A 16,734-nucleotide genomic window follows, 5' to 3' on the forward strand; every position below is an offset into this window, starting at 1 on the left:
TAATCAGGGTGATATGCAAATTAACTGCCAACCAAGATGGCGGCTGGTAGCCATGCCACTGAAGTGAACAGGAGGCCTACTTGCTCCAGTGATGGAGGAAGCCAAGGTCCCCCACCTGCCACAGCCCAGCTCTGAGCTGCACTCTAAGCAGCAATTATAGAAGCTAAACAAACCCCAGATACCTGCTTTCAGCCAACAGGCCTCGGAGTTGGAGCAGCAACAAAGTTTCAATTACAGAAGGTAAATAAATCCCAGAATTAAAAAAGAAAAAAGAAAAAAAGGAGAGACTGGGAGCTTCAGTTGCAGGCTTGGCCTGCCTGAAAACAGCCCTCAGCCCCTCATCCAGACTGGCCAGGCACCCCAGTGGGGACCCACACCCTAAAGGGGATGTGGCCAACCTGAAAACAGCCATCAGCCCCTCACCCAGGCTGGCCAGGCACCCAAGCGGGACCCCCACCCTGATCCGGATCACCCTTCAGGACAAACCAGCCAGCTCCCATCCGTGCACCAGGCCTCTATCCTATATAGTAAAAGGGTAATATGCAAACTGACCCTAACAGCAGAAAGACTGGGAATGACTGGTCACTATGACACACACTGACCACCAGGGGGTAGACGCTCAATGTAGGAGCTGCCCTCTGGTGGTCAGTGAGCTCCCACATGGGGGAGCTCTGCTCAGCCACAAGTCAGGCTGATGGCTTCCAGTACAGCGGTGGTGGTGGGAGCCTCTCTTGCCTCCTCAGCAGCGCTAAGGATGTCCGACTGAAGCTTAGGTCTGCTCCCCGCTGGCAAGTGGACATCCCCTGAGGGCTGCCAGGCTGCCAGAGGGGATGTCTGATTGCCAGCTTAGGCCCAATCCCCTGGGGAGCAGGCCTCAGCCAGCAGATGGTCATCCCCCGAGGGGTCCCAGACTGTGAGAGGGCACAGGCCGGGCTGAGGGATCTTCCCCGCCCACCGAGTGCACAAATTTTTGTGCACCGGGCCTCTAGTCCTATCTAATAATAGAGAAACATGGTAATTAACCATAACTTCACTACCCTTCCCATTGGCTAATCAGGGTGATATGCAAATTAACTGCCAACCAAGATGGCGGCCGGCAGCCAGGCAGCTTAAGCGAACATGAGGCTTGCTTGCTCCAGTGATGGAGGAAGTCAAGGTTCCCCGCCTGCTGCAGCCCAGTAGTCACTCATATTATCCAGTAAGAAGCAGGTGTTCAGTCGTTTTGGTGGTTTACACAACATCGTTGTTTTTGTCTACTTAGACATGGTTATGGAGTGATCTTGTTCTGTCTTCCTCTATCATAGTTTGTCTCTATCTGATGCTTGCGTTCTGTAAAAGTGTTTGTGTTCAATTGGAGAACACCATGGCTGAGCTCTGAATAACAGGCCAACTCCTAGCTATTCTAAGGCCTAGGTGTGAGTGCCAGGATAGCTCTGGATGTCAGGAGCTGATTTTCTCTTTCTCATAATATTAAACAACTAGTGGCCTGGTGCACGAAATTTGTGCATGGAGGGAGAGGGGGGTTCTCTCAGCCCAGCCTGCACCCTCTCTAATCGGGGAACCCTTGGGGTATGTCCGACTGCTGGTTTAGGCCCGATCCCTGGGATCCCCCTAACTGGCAGCCGGACATCCCTCTTGCAATCTGGGACCACTGGCTCCTAACTGCTCACCTGCCTGCTGACCTGATCTCCCTAACTGCTCTCCCTGCTCGCCTGACCCCCTAACTGCTCTCCCCTGCCAGCCTGATTGTCCTAACTGCTCTCCCCTGCCAGCTTGATCCCCCTAACTGCTCTCCCCTGCTGGCCTGACCGCCCCTAACCACCTCTGCCTCAGCCCTGCCACCATGGCTTTGTCCAGAAGGACATCCAGAAAGTTGTCTCGAAGTTGTTTGTTCTAATTAGCACATTACCCTTTTATTAGTATAGATTGATTTCAGAGAGGGAGGGAGATAGAAACATCAATGATGAGAGAGAATCATTGACTGACTGCCTCCTGCACGCCCCACATTGGGGATCAAACCCATAACCCAGGCATGTGCCCTGACCAGGAATTGAACTCTGGGCCCTTCAGTCCTCAGGCAGAGGCTCTATCCATTGAGCAACACTGGCCATGGATACACTCCCTTTCCACTGGGACGTGCTCTGTTTGCTGGAGCTGAAACACTGAAGCTGTCTCACTGGGGCAGAGTGGGGTGCAGTGGGTTGGAGTAGGTGAAGCCCCCTGAAAGCTGGAGAGGGGCCTTGTTTAACAGCCAGACTGTTTCATGGCTGTGCTGCCTCACAGTTGAATGGCCACACTGTTGGGCTGTGCTACTGTCAGTGGGAGTTTACTGAACTGTCTTCACGGATAGCTTCCTCCTCACCACACCCCCAAGCTGGGGGTTCCTCTTAGGGTTGAAGTGACACTGAACACCCTTGTTTGGTAGCCCAATCAGCCACTTTGGAAAGAGAAGTGGGGAATCCTGATTTTACGTGAATGTTCCAATTTCTTAAGTTGGCAACTAATGCGAACTTTAGATGTTTGGGCCAAACCAGAGAGGTGGTCAGGTCTGGTGTCCAGGCCACTGGGCGGCACTGGGCTCAGCCCAGCTATAAAGGGACCCTAGGCGCCTGGGCAGGTGAAGGGGTTGGGGGTACACTTGGGTAATTCCGATGTCACCCCACTTGGTTTTTTGTTTTTTTTCCCCCACTGATCACAATTTATTATAATCTGTTGGCAGCATAGATAGATACTGGCTACCAGAACTATGACTTCATAGAAGTGGACAGTATGTAGCCATTCTATGGGGAACTGTGTGCACTTAAGCATCAGCATGATCTTTCAGTTTCTTTTTTGTTGTTGTTGTTAATGAAAATAAGCTTTATTACATCAAGTAATAAATACATACAAAGATGCAAACACTATTAGTCACTGTCTTCCAGATGTTTGGATCCACTGATGGGAAAGGCGGAACTGAAATGTACATACATCCTTAGGGGAAATTTCAGGGGTCCTTGTCAGGCGAGGTTCAATAAATTGCTCTTTCTTCTGTATTTATAACTTGTGCATTTTAAAGATTGACTTCAAAGTACTAATAGTCATGCAAATGCTTAAGCAAAAAAAAAAAAAAAAGTTACATTGAAAAGAATTTATACTGTGTGGTGAATGGGCACTGGCTACGAAAGCGCTGCCTCAGGACTCACTGAAACAAACCCTCAGAGTTGGATCAGCTCAGAAGAGAAACATAAAGAACCATGTGAGTAACAGGAATGTATCCAGAAGAGAAACAGGTATCTGGGAGGCCAACTACAGTTTGCTGTGATAGGTAACTGACATGCATCATGTAAATCAATGCTTAAAAAAAACACACAAAATGCCCTGGGTAGTTCCTAACCAATATGTAAATCTAATAACTGCAAAAATCTCTTCTCCATCTCAGCAATGGGAGGTTCAGAGCCTGATGAACCACAGGAGGGACATGGGGAGGAGAAACCAAGCTGTTACCATTTTGAAACCAAGTTTCATCTGAAGGGGGTGTAAGCATGAGCTGTCATTTCTTGGAAGAAGAGGGAAAGCCTTTCACGCTGACTTAGGGGCTAGGACCTGGTGTTCCGCTCCATCTCCTCTAAGCACTCCCGAACCAGCCCTGTCGTGTGGATGGTGCCTCCTTTCAGTCTCTCCATCGCGCTCTTGCTGCCCGCTTATGTGAGTCAGATCTCCTTCCCTAGTTCTTCGATGATGACCAGCAGCTCAGCATATTTGCTCTGCGGCACCTGGCTGTTCTCTGTTCCCTGAGTGTTAGAGATGGTGGTCCTAGTCACTCAGCAGCTGGCGGTACTGGGAAGACGTTGCCTTGCTGGTGGAAGGCGGGTGGACGCTCCCAGAGGCCTTGATGGAGGTGGCGGGCATGTGCATTGTCAAGTTCGGTTTGTAAGACATCCCCCCCCCCACCCCCCGCCTCCCGCTGCGGGGCGCAGGCCCCATGAGAAGGCAGCGGTGGTGGTGAGGCCTGGCGGTGGTGAGGTGGGCCTGGGGTCTGTGTGCCTGTCTGTGCGCCTGCCCAGCTCCCACACACTTTTTGCTGTTGACAGCTCGGGCGCACTGACAAATATGGCTGTCCCCTCACCCTGACACTGCCGCAGTATCATGATCTTTCCGTTTCTTGATGTTCTGCTTGTGCTGCTCAATTTCTTTCTGCAGACGCTCAAGCTCCTCTTTATGATGAGTGATCTCTTCTTCATGTTGTTTCTTCAAGGCTGCCAGCTGTTCCTTAATCCGCTCTGGGAAGTATCCTTCCTCTTCAGCCTTCTCCTTTTTTGTGAAGGTCCCCATGGCTTCCCTGATTGCGCCTGCCTTGGAGCTGAAATTATCTGACCATTGCAGCCAAAGCCTCTGGCTTGCATGGCCCTCACCCCCTACACTTCAAGCCGCAGATGTGCCGCTGACGCAGAGACTGCCCTGGTTGTCAGTGCCGCGCAGTTCCGGACCACCCCACTTAGTTTTAAATGCAAACCTGCCTTGGACAGGCCTTGAAGGTCTTTTTTCCACGGCGATCACAGGGTAGCAGGCCAGCCGGCACCCACAGCCCTGGGGGTCCGGGGGTGCCGGCTGGCCTGCGCTGGGGCTCTCTCTGCCTCCAATCCACAATGCAATCACTGATCACCGGCTGCCTTTGCCCGCCCCCCACCTCTTGCCTGCCAACTGGGTTTCTGATCCCTTTCGCCTTCCAGCATTGCGGCTATGTATGCAAATTAACCGCCATCTTTGTTGGTGGTTAATTGCCATCTTGGCTGGCATTTAATTTGCATATCACCCTGATTAGCCAATGGGAAGGGTAGCGGAGGTATGGCTAATTACCATGTTTCTCTATTATTAGATAGGATGTGTATGGTATGACTATATCATACATTAAAAATTAAAAAGCTGCCCTGGCTGGCATGGTTCAGAGGTTAGAGCATTGGCCTGCTCACTGGAGGGTCTCCAGTTCAATTCCAGATCAAGTGCACATACCTGGGTTGTAAGTTTGATCCCTGCCCCCTGTTGCAGCATGTGTGGGAGGCAACCTATCGATGTGTCTCTCTCACATCGATGTTTCTCTCTCCTCTCTCTCTCTCTCTCTCTCCCTCCCTCCCTACCCCTTGCCCCCCCCCCCCCCATCCCTTCCAGTCTCTCTAAAAATCAATGGGAAAAAAATCCTCATTCCTTGGGTGAGAATTAAAAAGAATTTTAAAACCTGACAATTCAGATATGGAAATAAATGAAAATTGAGAGTTGGTATGTTGGAAAATATAAGTAATATGAAAGAACAGAGCAGAATAAGGGAGATCAGGAATGTTGAAGAGAGGAGAATTGCACTGTTAAATAATTAGAATTTTTATGTAGAATTTTATTTATTTAGAAATATATATATGGCTAATATGCTAAGTGTCCTTCCCACTGTCCCACTGGTCGCTATGATGCACACTGACCACCTGGGGGCAGACGCTCAATGCTTGAGCTGCTGAGCTGCAGTGACTTGGCAGCCTCAGTTCTCAGGTGACGCACCCTGAAACCAGAGAGGAGGGAGCCAGATTCCTAGCAGGGCCATGCAATTCCACCTTTGGCTGTGGGTTACGTTGTTGCTGGAGCACTGTTGGCCCAAATCTGGTTTACTGCACACTTGTGTTTGCATTCCACACCCTGCACCACAGCAACTTTGCAGAGTGTGACCAGGACCCTTCGGGGGATGTCAGAGAGCCGGTTTCGGTCCGATCCCCCAGGCCAGTGGTCGACAAACTCATTAGTCAACAGAGCCAAATATCAACAGTACAACGGTTGAAATTTCTTTTGAGAGCCAAATTTTTTAAACTTAAACTATATAGGTAGGTACATTGTTATTAACTTAATTAGGGTACTCCTAAGCTGGCCTTTGCTAAAAACGTCCTCCATCTGATTGAGGTACATTCGCTGAGGTTGACCCCTTCCAACTCTCCCATCCTCAACTCGTGCGTGCCTCCCCTGCGCCGTGTATCCCGTGGCCTGACCGACTGACACACCCCACTTCTTCTAACACAACTTCTTTTTTTTAAAATATATTTTATTGATTTTTTTACAGAGAGGAAGGGAGAGAGATAGAGAGTTAGAAACATCGATGAGAGAGAAACATCGATCAGCTGCCTCCTGCACACCCCCAACTGGGGATGTGCCCGCAACCCAGGTACATGCCCTTGACCAGAATCGAACCTGGGACCTTTCAGTCTGCAGGCCGACGCTCTATCCACTGAGCCAAACCGGGTTCGGCACTTCTTTTTTATTTTTTAATATATTTCTTTATTGATTTCAGAGAGGAAGGAAGGAGAGAGAGATGGAAACATCAATAATGAGAGAGAATCATTGATCGGCTGCCTCCTGCACGCCCCCCACTGGGGATCAAGCCTGCAACCCAGGCATGTGCCTTTGGCCGGAATCGAACCTGGGACCCCTCAGTCCGCAGGCTGACGCTCTATCCACTGAGCCAAGTCGGCTAGGCTAATGCCACTTCTTCAAAATAGACTCGCCCAGGCCGAAAACCGACTTCGCATGGGCCACGAAGTTTCAATCGCACTGTATATGCACGCCCACACGTGGTATTTTGTGGAGAGCCACACTCAAGGGGCCAAAGAGCCGCATGTGGCTCCCAAGCCGCGGTTTGCCGACCACTGCCCCAGGCCAAGCCTAGGCACCCCACCTGCCGGGGGACCCCCGCTCACTCCACAGACACAAGGGAGGGACCGTGGAGGTTGGCTCCAGGGCATGTTCAGCCCATCTTGCCCAATCCTGCCCCACCAGCCACCTTCTAATTAATTTCCTTTCAATGTGCACAAATCTGTGCACAGGGTCACTAGCTATTTATATTAGACTAAGATAAAAATAATGAGGTTAGTGTTAAATTGAACTCATGGCTCTGTAAGGCTTTCACTCAGCCAGTGAAATGGTTAAGGTTTGCTTTGTTTTTGACCAACTGATACCCAGAAGTCACTGAGAGAGATACAGATGTAGCCCTAGTGCCTAAATCCTTCATATCCTTCACTAAAAGGAGCCAGGACTTCTAAGGAGGGCAGCCAAGGCCAAATCTCCAGGCAGAGAAACTGCTGGTACATCTTGCTACTGACAGGAAACAGCAATTCTTTGGGGATTCGTGTATCATGTTGGAGGAGGTAAGCAGGGCAGTTTGAGAATAAAGTTTTTATACCCAGGAATAGTCAAGCCATGACAAGCTGAATATTGAAATCAATGACTGTGATCAACCAGAACAAGTTGAGTCCATAAAAATGCCTTGAATCCAGGACAATATGAAAAAAAAAAGAGATATTAACATGAAGTATAATGAAAATATAATTGCAATGTAGAGATAAATGATCAATATATGTTTATAAACACTTAGAAAATTTACTTATGGATTAAGCCAAATGATGAGAAGTCTACCAAAAGCTGTGGAATAAACAATCACAAATTAACCCTGTAACGCAGCACTGTCCAATAAAAATAAAAGATAAGCCACACATTTTACTTTAAATTTTCCAAGAGCCACATTAAAAAAATACAACGAGCCCTAGCTGGTTTGGCTCAGTGGATAGAGTGTCGGCCTGCGGACCAAAGGGTAGTCAATGGCACTTGCCCAGGGTTGTGGGCTCAGTCCCCAGTGGGGGGCGTGCAGGAGGCAGCCAATCAATGATTCTCTCTCATCATTGATGTTTCTATCTCTCTCTCCCTCTCTCTTCCTCTCTGAAATCAATAAAAATATATATTTTTAAAAAGTACAACGAAAGTAGTCAATGAGTCTGCTTATCTGAATGTATTTCTGCAAAAATTTAGAGAAAACTGGCAATAGTAAAGCCATATAATGAGCCTTGAAGACATTGAGGTCACTAAGGTCCCTGAAAATGGCTATAAGGGAAAAAAAATACAAAGAAACAAGTAAAATAAATTTTAAAAACATGTTTATTTAATCTAACATATTCTTTTTAAAAATTATATTTCTATTGATTTCAGAGAAGAAGGGAAAGGGAGAGAGATCGAAACATCAATGATGAGAGAGAATTATTGATGGGCTGCCTCCTGCACTGCACGCCCCCCCCGCTGGGGATCAAGCCCAAAACCTAGGCATGTGCCCTGACTGGGAATCTAATCGTGACCTCCTGGTTCAGAACTCGATGCTCAACCACTGAGCCATACCGGCTGGGCAAACCAATGCTTATTATGGTAATAAATTCCTCATTGTCCAAGTTGTGAAGAAAGGTAAAATGTACCTAATAAAGGGGTGAGTTTCATAGGAAGTTATAGAAATATGTTTCTATGATAATCAACATTTATTTAGCACTTTCTCTGTGATGGAACCTGTTCCAAGAGCTTCACAAAGGTTAGCTCATTTACTTTAGTCCTCACAACACCTGATAGGGAAATAGTAATAGCTGACATTTATTTTATTTTATTTTTTAGCTGACATTTATATAACATTGTAATAAACACTTTACATATACTAATGCATTTAATCCTCAGGTAATCCCATGATATAGTTTCTGTTTTTATCCCATTTTAAAGACTTGAGACACAAAGTACAGAGCCAGAATCTGTGTACACATATTTTAAACATATATATTATTTATTGTTTTTCTTGTCTTAGGGAAGGGTCATGTTGAATGATATGGTTTCAAATGCATTATTTGCACAAATGAATTGAAGATCATTTCATACTGTTGAGTGATAGTGGGCCATAAAAGATATTGTGACTGCAGGTCTTTCCTTGACCCCCCTCCCCCACGTGGGAGGGAGTATGTGCTTGTTTCCCAATAAATTTCCATCTTTTCCTATATAAAAAAAGATACTGTGACTGTATAATATTGTTATATTTCTTCTTCATGAATAAGATGAAACCATCTTATGGAGAGCCACTAAACTCTCCCTGGCTCTGAAAAGGCATGTGAAACAAACAAACCAATGAGAGATAAGCTGTTTTCTGACATAATAGCCTTGGGGAAAGTAGACCAGGAGGGTTACTGAGCCTGCTCTATTATGGGTAAAAAGTTTATTACGTCTTCATTCTGTGAACACTTCCTTTCTTTAGTAAGGAGCCAGTAAGATTTTTACTGTCGCAGTCATGGAATCAGCCATTTCTCCAATAAGGTTTGTTCCTTTTTATTTTTTAAAAATATATTTTATTGATTTTTTACAGAGAGGAAGGGAGAGGGATAGAGAGTTAGAAACATCCATGAGAAACATCCATCAGCTGCCTCCTGAACACCCCCTACTGAGGATGTGCCCGTAACCAAGGTACATGCCCTTGACTGGAATCGAACCTGGAACTCTTCAGTCCACAGGTCGACGCTCTGGCCACTGAGCCAAACTGGTCAGGGCAGGTTTGTTCCTTTTTAATGAAGAATGATATTTGAAAGTCAAGATATAGATGCTAGTTGTGCTCATTGCTATTAGGATATCATTCTTGTATGTCATATCAGTAGGGCAAGGAAATAGGACATTAACTAGCAAATAAATATACGGATATACATACACACTAATACAAATATTACGTGCATTCTGAAATATAGGGCTGGAGTCAGTTCATATGGGCTTACAGAAGCAATTGTTAAATATTCAGGAATTCTTTGAGCAGCATAATAACTTTTTTTGAGTAGCACAATAACTTAGTGAATAATAAAAAAATCTCAAGTTCAATTACTACTCAAATTGATTTAAATAAAATAATTATTAAAATAATAAAACATGAAAATATTGGATTTTTAAAACAATGAGTTCTATTGAAGTATAATGTATAGACAATAAAACATCTACTTAAGTGCACAGTTCAATGAATTTTGACAAAAGTATATATACATGTAACCATGACCACAATTAAGATAAGATTTCTTGATTGAATAGAACATTTATAGAATTATAATGGATAGAACATTTCCGTCATTCCAAGAGGTTCTGTGTGCCCCTTCTTTGTGTGTGTGTGTGTGTGTGTGTGTGTGTGTCCTTTCTTGATCAATTTCTATCCCCCACCCCTCGCCTGGTAACCACTTAATTACATTATCATCTATTAATGGATTTTTAATATATTTAACTACACACATTTAATTAATTAACAGAATGTCTGTATTTTATTATTAAACCCAAAAGCAAAGGACTGTCTACAAAACAGTGCATAGTTTTGAAACAGGAATTTTTAGGGGTGAAAAAGACAAGTTTAGGAAATTTTAGAAATTAAGGGGACCATGGAAGAAGCACAGGGCTGCAGAGCAGAAGAAGGTATATGTCCATAGACTAGGGGAGTTGAAAAGCTGCAACTGGTACATTTCCATAGAATAAGGAAGCTAGAAACAGCAGAAGGTCTGTATTTACAAAATAAAGGAAGGAAGCCCCTTATCCAGAAGGAGAAGAGGAGAGCCCAAAGGGAATAGGAAAGCAAGGAAGGAGGGGAGAACCTCACATGTCCCTTTATAAACCGTGGAAAAGGGAACTCGGTGGGACTCTTTCCCCTCCCCCACATGGGAGTCTGTGCTTGTTCTTTAATAAATGTCCACTTTTGCTATGCTGTCTTCCGTCTGTGGATTCATTCGTCGACTCCAACGGACAAAGAGCCCGGGAACCATCCTGCCCAGGGGAACACCGCGTGTTCCAGTCCAAAAATCCCGCTTCAATTTCACCACGTTCTTATTTCAATCCATTTTTTCTGATTCTCTTTATTATTATTTTTTAAAATATATTTTATTGATTTTTTACAGAGAGGAAGGGAGAGAAATAGAGAGTTAGAAACATCGATGAGAGAGAAACATCGATCAGCTGCCTCCTGCACATCTCCCACTGGGGATATGCCCGCAACCCAGGTACATGCCCCTGACCGGAATCGAACCTGGGACCCCTCAGTCCGCAGGCCGACGCTCTATCCACTGAGCCAAACCGATTTCGGCTGATTCTCTTTATTATTAAAGAATAAATTTGTCACGTGGCATAAAAAAGGTGGAAAGTTTGCCTTATTTGCAAGAAAAATAATAGCAGTTGCCATTTATTGAGCATCTATTATGTACCAGGCACCATGTTTGGACTTTATATAAACTATTTTCTTAACGGATCCTCACAACAACTCTGACAGGTGGTTATTTATTATCTTCATTTTATTTATTTTTAATTTTTTTCCTGTTTTTTCATTTTTTATATAACTTCATTTTATATGTGGCTCAGAAATACCTCTGACCTCACCTAAGTATAACGAACACACATATATCCAACATTTAGCAATATCCCAAATCTCCAAGCTCTAATCAATGAGGTCTCCTCCCCAGTCCTCTGAAATAACTGGAACTACCACTGTCACTCTTCTACTCATGAGTTGCTGACCTTTGTTGAAGTCTGTGCTGCCCTCCCCTAGATCATTGAACTTTCCAACTGTTCATGCGCGAGTTGGCCCCACTGCCTATGCTGGGGTCACCTCTGGCTGGAGTTCTCTCTCTCCAGGGTGTCGGAGTAATTCACTAAGATCTTTTAAACATTCCTAGGATTCAGTCCACCATCCCAGAAACAAAAGTCCTCTAGGGGGCAGTGTAGACTAACTCCTTAGCCAGTGATGGCGAACCTATGACACGCGTGTCAGAGGTGACACGCCAACTCACTTTTTTGGTTGATTTTTCTCTGTTAAATGGAATTTAAATATATAAAATAAATATCAAAAATATGCCTTTGTTTTACTATGGTTGCAAATATCAAAAAATTTCTACATGTGACACGGCACCAGAGTTAAGTTAGGGTTTTTCAAAATGCTGACACGCCGAGCTCAAAAGGTTCTCCATCACTGCCTTAGGCCAACCTAACCTGGTACCTCTGACCACTTCTGTTAAGAAGCTCAATGTTGAGAGAAGTTAAAGAAAAACACTTGATCAAGACCACCAGCTAGTCAGAAGATTCACTCTCAGTCTATCTGAAGGACGAGTATTTTTTACACTGTTGGGCTATCTTTCTAACCAGTTATTAGATTAAAAGGAAAAGGACAAAAGCAAGTAAATTTCGTAGTAATTAAATATATGGAGCAACTACTCTGTGCCACCAGATACCAACCTATGAAGTGAACAAACGAGAGAAGAAAGTCTTTGGGAGAAGTGGTCTTTGAGGGAGAGTTAGGTTTAAGTTAAAGCAGAGAAGAGATTGAGAATATAGGGGATTTTAAGTCGTGCATTCAGCAAATATTTGTGCTGGCACTGTGTTAGGCACTGAAATGGAGTGGGAAACAAGCAGACATGAACACAATCTGCAAGTTTACAATCTAGTGTGTGTGTGTGTGGGGGGGGGGTTAAACAAATAAATGAATACTTAAACGAATCATTAAAGATTGTGGTGTAGACTATGAAGGAAGACAGAACAGGATGTCAGAAGAGAGAAAAGCAAGGGACCTACTTTAAGAGAAGAACCATGAAAATTGAGAGGGAGCTGGATAGGTGAATTATGTTCCAGGTAGAGAGGACAACAAGAACATTAGCATTTGAAGGGCTGAAGGAAGGCAAATGTAGCTGGGGACCACTCCACTTAGACTGGATAAGTAATATCTCTTAATTCCATTCAGTAAAAATGGCAGGGAGTTCCAGTAAAAGGTGACAAATTGATCAGAAACACAGAGGCAGGAAAACTGTAGAATGGGGATGGTGGGAGTGGTGACATGTTTCGGGAGCTAGCAAGGACCTTTGTGCTCTTAGGACTAACAGGTGATAAATGGTTGGACTTAGAAGCCAGGCTAAAGATTTTTATTGTATTTGAAGTAAAAAAAAAGGTATGAAAAGTTTTAAGCGATGGAGATAAATTTAGGAAGCTGAATCTCAGGGAGCTAGTGGGGTGACCTAGAAGCAGGGATACCTGCTGGGACACTCTTACAATAGCCCAAGCAAGAGAAGAGTGGGACTTGTGTAAGGGTGTAGTACAATAAAGGAATTGCCCCTTCCCTAAGTCCAACAGTATAAAATCCCCAAAAGGAAGAACAAAGAATAATTCTCCAGGGGAAATCTCTGGCAGGAGGAAAACAACTGAAACAGCCTCTGTGAGATTTTTGAGTTGTTATCTCTTGTTTTTTTTTGCTATTGGGTCCCCTGATCCTTCATCAGAACACAGCAACAAAGCCTCCCTCCCAGAATGGAACACTAAGCTCCTGGGGAAGAAATACAATTCTCTTGGGGTCCCAGGGAGAAGACCTGGGAGGGAGTGGCGACAGTTATGGGGAATCAGTTATGGGGAGGTTCTGGAGTACGAACACTGCTTTCTCCCCTGACCTCTACGCTCACCCTCCACGCTCTCCTCAGACCTTCAGAGGACACTATACTATGTTACTTATATGTTCTTATTCCCAGGAATGAATAAGTGGAAATGGGTCAGAGAAAAGATGGATGGAAGATAATTTCCCAAAGACAAATTAATAGGATTTGAAATCTCACCTGATTAGATTTCTAGGAGGAGAAAGAGAAAGAATAGAAAATAATTATGAGAGGAAGCCTGAGTGTTAAAATGGGGGTGATTTAAGACCTTCTAATTCCCTTTATACCAATTCTTCCCTCCCTAAGCATCCTTCTGATGCTAATTTTGCTTCCCAAACTGACTTTTCTATAGGGAAGCCATTATATTTCTTAGAGTAAATTAGTAAATTGGGCTCTTGTGACTTAATCACTACCGAGATGAAATAAGAGAATCAAGTTCTTGAACTTGCAAATGAGACATTCTGGCCGAAACAGCTCCTTTAATGATGCACACTGGGGGTCTGACTTCTGATCATTTTGTCACTCACAAGACAGTCATGAGAATAAATTGTTTCCAGCCCTGGCCAGTTAGCTCAATTGGACAGAGCATTGACCTGAATCACCAACGTTTTGGGTTCCATCCCGGTCAGGGCACATACAGGAATCAATCAATGAATACATAGATGGGTGGAATAATGAATCAATGTTTCTCTCGCCCTTCTTCTCTCTCTAAAATCAATTAAGCCTAGCTAGTGTGTCTCTGTGGCTGAGGGTTGACCTATGAACCTAGAGGTCATGGTTCCATTCCCAGTCAGGGAACATGCCCAGGTTGCTGGCTTACGCCCCATTAAGGGGGTGTGCAGGAGGCAGCTGATGGATGATCTTCTCTCATCACTGGTGTTTCTCTCCCTCTTAATTCCTCTCTCTGACATAAATGAAAACATTAAAAATATTTTAAATCAATTTTTTAAAAAGTTAATTGTGCCCTAGCTGGTTTGGTTCAGTGGATAGAGCGAGAAACATCAATGATGAGAATCACCGATCGGCTGCCTCCTGCACGCCCCCTACTGGGGATTGAGCCTGCAACCAGGGCATGTGCCCTTGATCAGAATCGAACCCAGGACCTTTCAGTCCCCAGGCCAACACCCTATCTACTGAGCCAAGCCCGCTAGGACAATTATTTGTATTTTTCAAAAGTACAGAGAATATTACAGACAACATGTATCCACTACCCACATCTAACACATTACTATTTAGCCACATTGGTCCAATAAAATCCATGCTCCTCTGAATCTCTTATTACCTGGGAAAGTGCACAGAACATACATAATAGGTGCTTAATGCGTCTGGTGTGATTGGTTGAATATTGGCTTCTGATTAAAAAAGGAAGTAATACAGGTGCTTCTTACACCTCCTTCCCTCCTTCCCCAGGGCACTTCCATTTTAAAAGCAATATATGCCATTTCTATGCATCCTCTTATTTTAATATTTTTTACTACTTGAGCATTTGTTTTGTATGTTTTTAAAAATTATAGCATGGAGCCCGGCTGGTGTGGCTCAGTGGTTGAGAGTCGACCCCATGAATCAGGAGGTCACCGGTTGGATTCCTGGTCAAGGCACATGCCTGGGTTGCTGGCTGGATCCTGGTGTGGGGCGTGCTGGGGGCTGCTGATAGATTTTTCTCTTTTATCGATGTTTCTGTGTCTCTGCCCCTCTCCCTTCCTCACTCTAAAATCAATAAAGACATATATAAAAAAATTATAGTATGGAATAATAAATATTATATTATATGTCCTTTGTAATGTTCTTTTTAAAAATATATATATTTTTATTGATTTCAGAGAGGAAGGAAGAGGGATAGAGATATAGAAACATCAATGATGAGAATCACTGATTTTATTTTTTTCCCTTTTGGAAAAAAATGTCTCAGCGCCATATATGTAAGAGTTCTTCCTTTCCCTGCTGACTTGTAATGACCTCTCCGTTCTAAATCATGTTCCCACAGAACTAGCCTTCCTTTAGGTCTCACAATCTTTCCTTATTTTCCTTCCAAGGCTCTTCTTCCGATCGCAGCTCCAAGGTCATCCTCCTCATATTTTAGATGATGTCTACAGGCATGTCGGTTTGTTGACCCGTGACTGTAAAGGCTTTGGAGGAGCTGACCCGGGCAGGAGCCTCTCCGGCCAGTTGTCAGGCTGTGGGCAGGCCCGCCGTCGGGGAGGCCGCAGACGGAAGGAACCCCCCGCCCCCCAGTGACGGCATCCGGCCGGCGCCGGCGTCGCCAGGTTGTGCGTCACCGCGCGCGGCCTACCGGGGGCGTGGCCAGGCCAAGTCACGTGGCTTGGTTGCCTACGCGCTGCTGGGCCGTGGGAAGATGGCGGATGGAAAGGGAGACGCCGCCGCCGCTGCCGCCGCCGGGGCTGGTGGTGAGGCTCCGGCGGGGGCCGGAGCGGGAGACCGGAGCGAGACTGAGTCCTTGGCTCGGAGTCAGCGCCCCACATCTCCGGCGCCGGGAGCCCCTGGGCTGCGACCGTGTCTATGGCAGCTGGAGACAGAGCTGAGGGAGCAAGAGGTGTCGGAGGTCTCATCTTTGAACTACTGTCGGAGCTTCTGCCAGGTGAAGGGCTGACGGGTTTCCTGGGGCGGCGGGGTGGGAGGCCAGGGAAGACGCCCCGGATCCCTGGCCGTAGCCGGGCCGGACTGGAAGGCGTTCCCTCCGTTTCGCCGCGCCCCCGGGCCGGGAAGGCCCAGCTCGGAAGCTCGACCACGGGCCCCCCCTCCGCCAGACTTGAGCTACCGCCGGGGCGGGTGGCGCCGGGGCAGGCTCATAGCTCGGAGGGCGCCGGCGTTTCCCTGGAAGGGCCGTGCCCTGTCGCCGTTGCCTGTGCCCCGGCTGGGTGGTTGGAGTTCTGTTGCCCTCGGAGGGATTGATTGCCCGTTTCTGCCAGGAGGTCCTTTTTTTTGAGTGGAGTGCAGATCGCCAAACTGGAAAGCCTGTTTTTTTTGTTTTGTTTTGCTTTTGTTTTCGCAATAACCCGGAGATGTGTGTTGGGGCCAGAGACTTATCTTTGGAGTCAGCGTCTCCTGGGTCCCTAAAAGGTGTGACAGTTCTTTGAAAGGCGTCTAGGGCTTTCTGGTTAGGTGGAGGGTTTCTTGCGCTTTTGAAACACACACAAACGAACAAAAACATTTAATGCGTTCTTTCGACTCTTCTGTATTCCTTTGAGGATTTTGCTCCCGTAAATGCGGCTGGTGAACCTGGTAGTGGTTATTGGGATCTCCGAGTAGAAGGAAGTCAGGAAGGATGTGGAGTGTGCTCTCCTTTGGCAGTTGTATGACCGTTTCTGTGCCATACTGGTTTTAACCTATGATTAGTATTTGTGCTTATGTTTAGTTTAGTTTCCATGATCACCGAGATTTTTCTCAGTGTTTTTGAGCCCCTTATAAATTTAAAGACATGCCATTATCCTTTCTTCTACAGTTCAGGTTTCAGAGCTAACCCTTTGCTCCTTATCCAGTATACCTT

General features: G+C 45.6%; 1 protein-coding gene, 1 non-coding gene and 2 pseudogenes across 2 annotated transcripts in view; 2 read left to right on the forward strand and 2 right to left on the reverse strand.

The window, feature by feature from the left end:
- Positions 1-3,575: 3,575 nt before the first annotated feature.
- LOC118675442 lies at positions 3,576-3,918 on the reverse strand (annotated as a pseudogene).
- Positions 3,919-4,101: 183 nt separating this feature from the next.
- On the reverse strand, positions 4,102-4,430 carry LOC118675097 (annotated as a pseudogene).
- A 3,333-nt stretch (positions 4,431-7,763) lies between these two features.
- On the forward strand, positions 7,764-7,892 carry LOC118678016. The gene has a single exon (XR_004974705.1). It is a non-coding gene; the product is annotated as a small nucleolar RNA SNORA33 (small nucleolar RNA).
- A 7,656-nt stretch (positions 7,893-15,548) lies between these two features.
- RLF (RLF zinc finger) overlaps positions 15,549-16,734 on the forward strand; it is a 61,758-nt gene continuing 60,572 nt past the window's right edge. Inside the window, exon 1 of the mRNA XM_036350394.1 lies at positions 15,549-15,825. Coding sequence (XP_036206287.1) covers positions 15,583-15,825 — 243 coding nt within the window. The 5' untranslated portion in view covers positions 15,549-15,582. The remainder of the gene's footprint in view (positions 15,826-16,734) is intronic.

Source organism: Myotis myotis, unplaced genomic scaffold (assembly GCF_014108235.1).
Source record: "Myotis myotis isolate mMyoMyo1 unplaced genomic scaffold, mMyoMyo1.p scaffold_m19_p_2, whole genome shotgun sequence".
NCBI lineage: Eukaryota > Metazoa > Chordata > Mammalia > Chiroptera > Vespertilionidae > Myotis > Myotis myotis.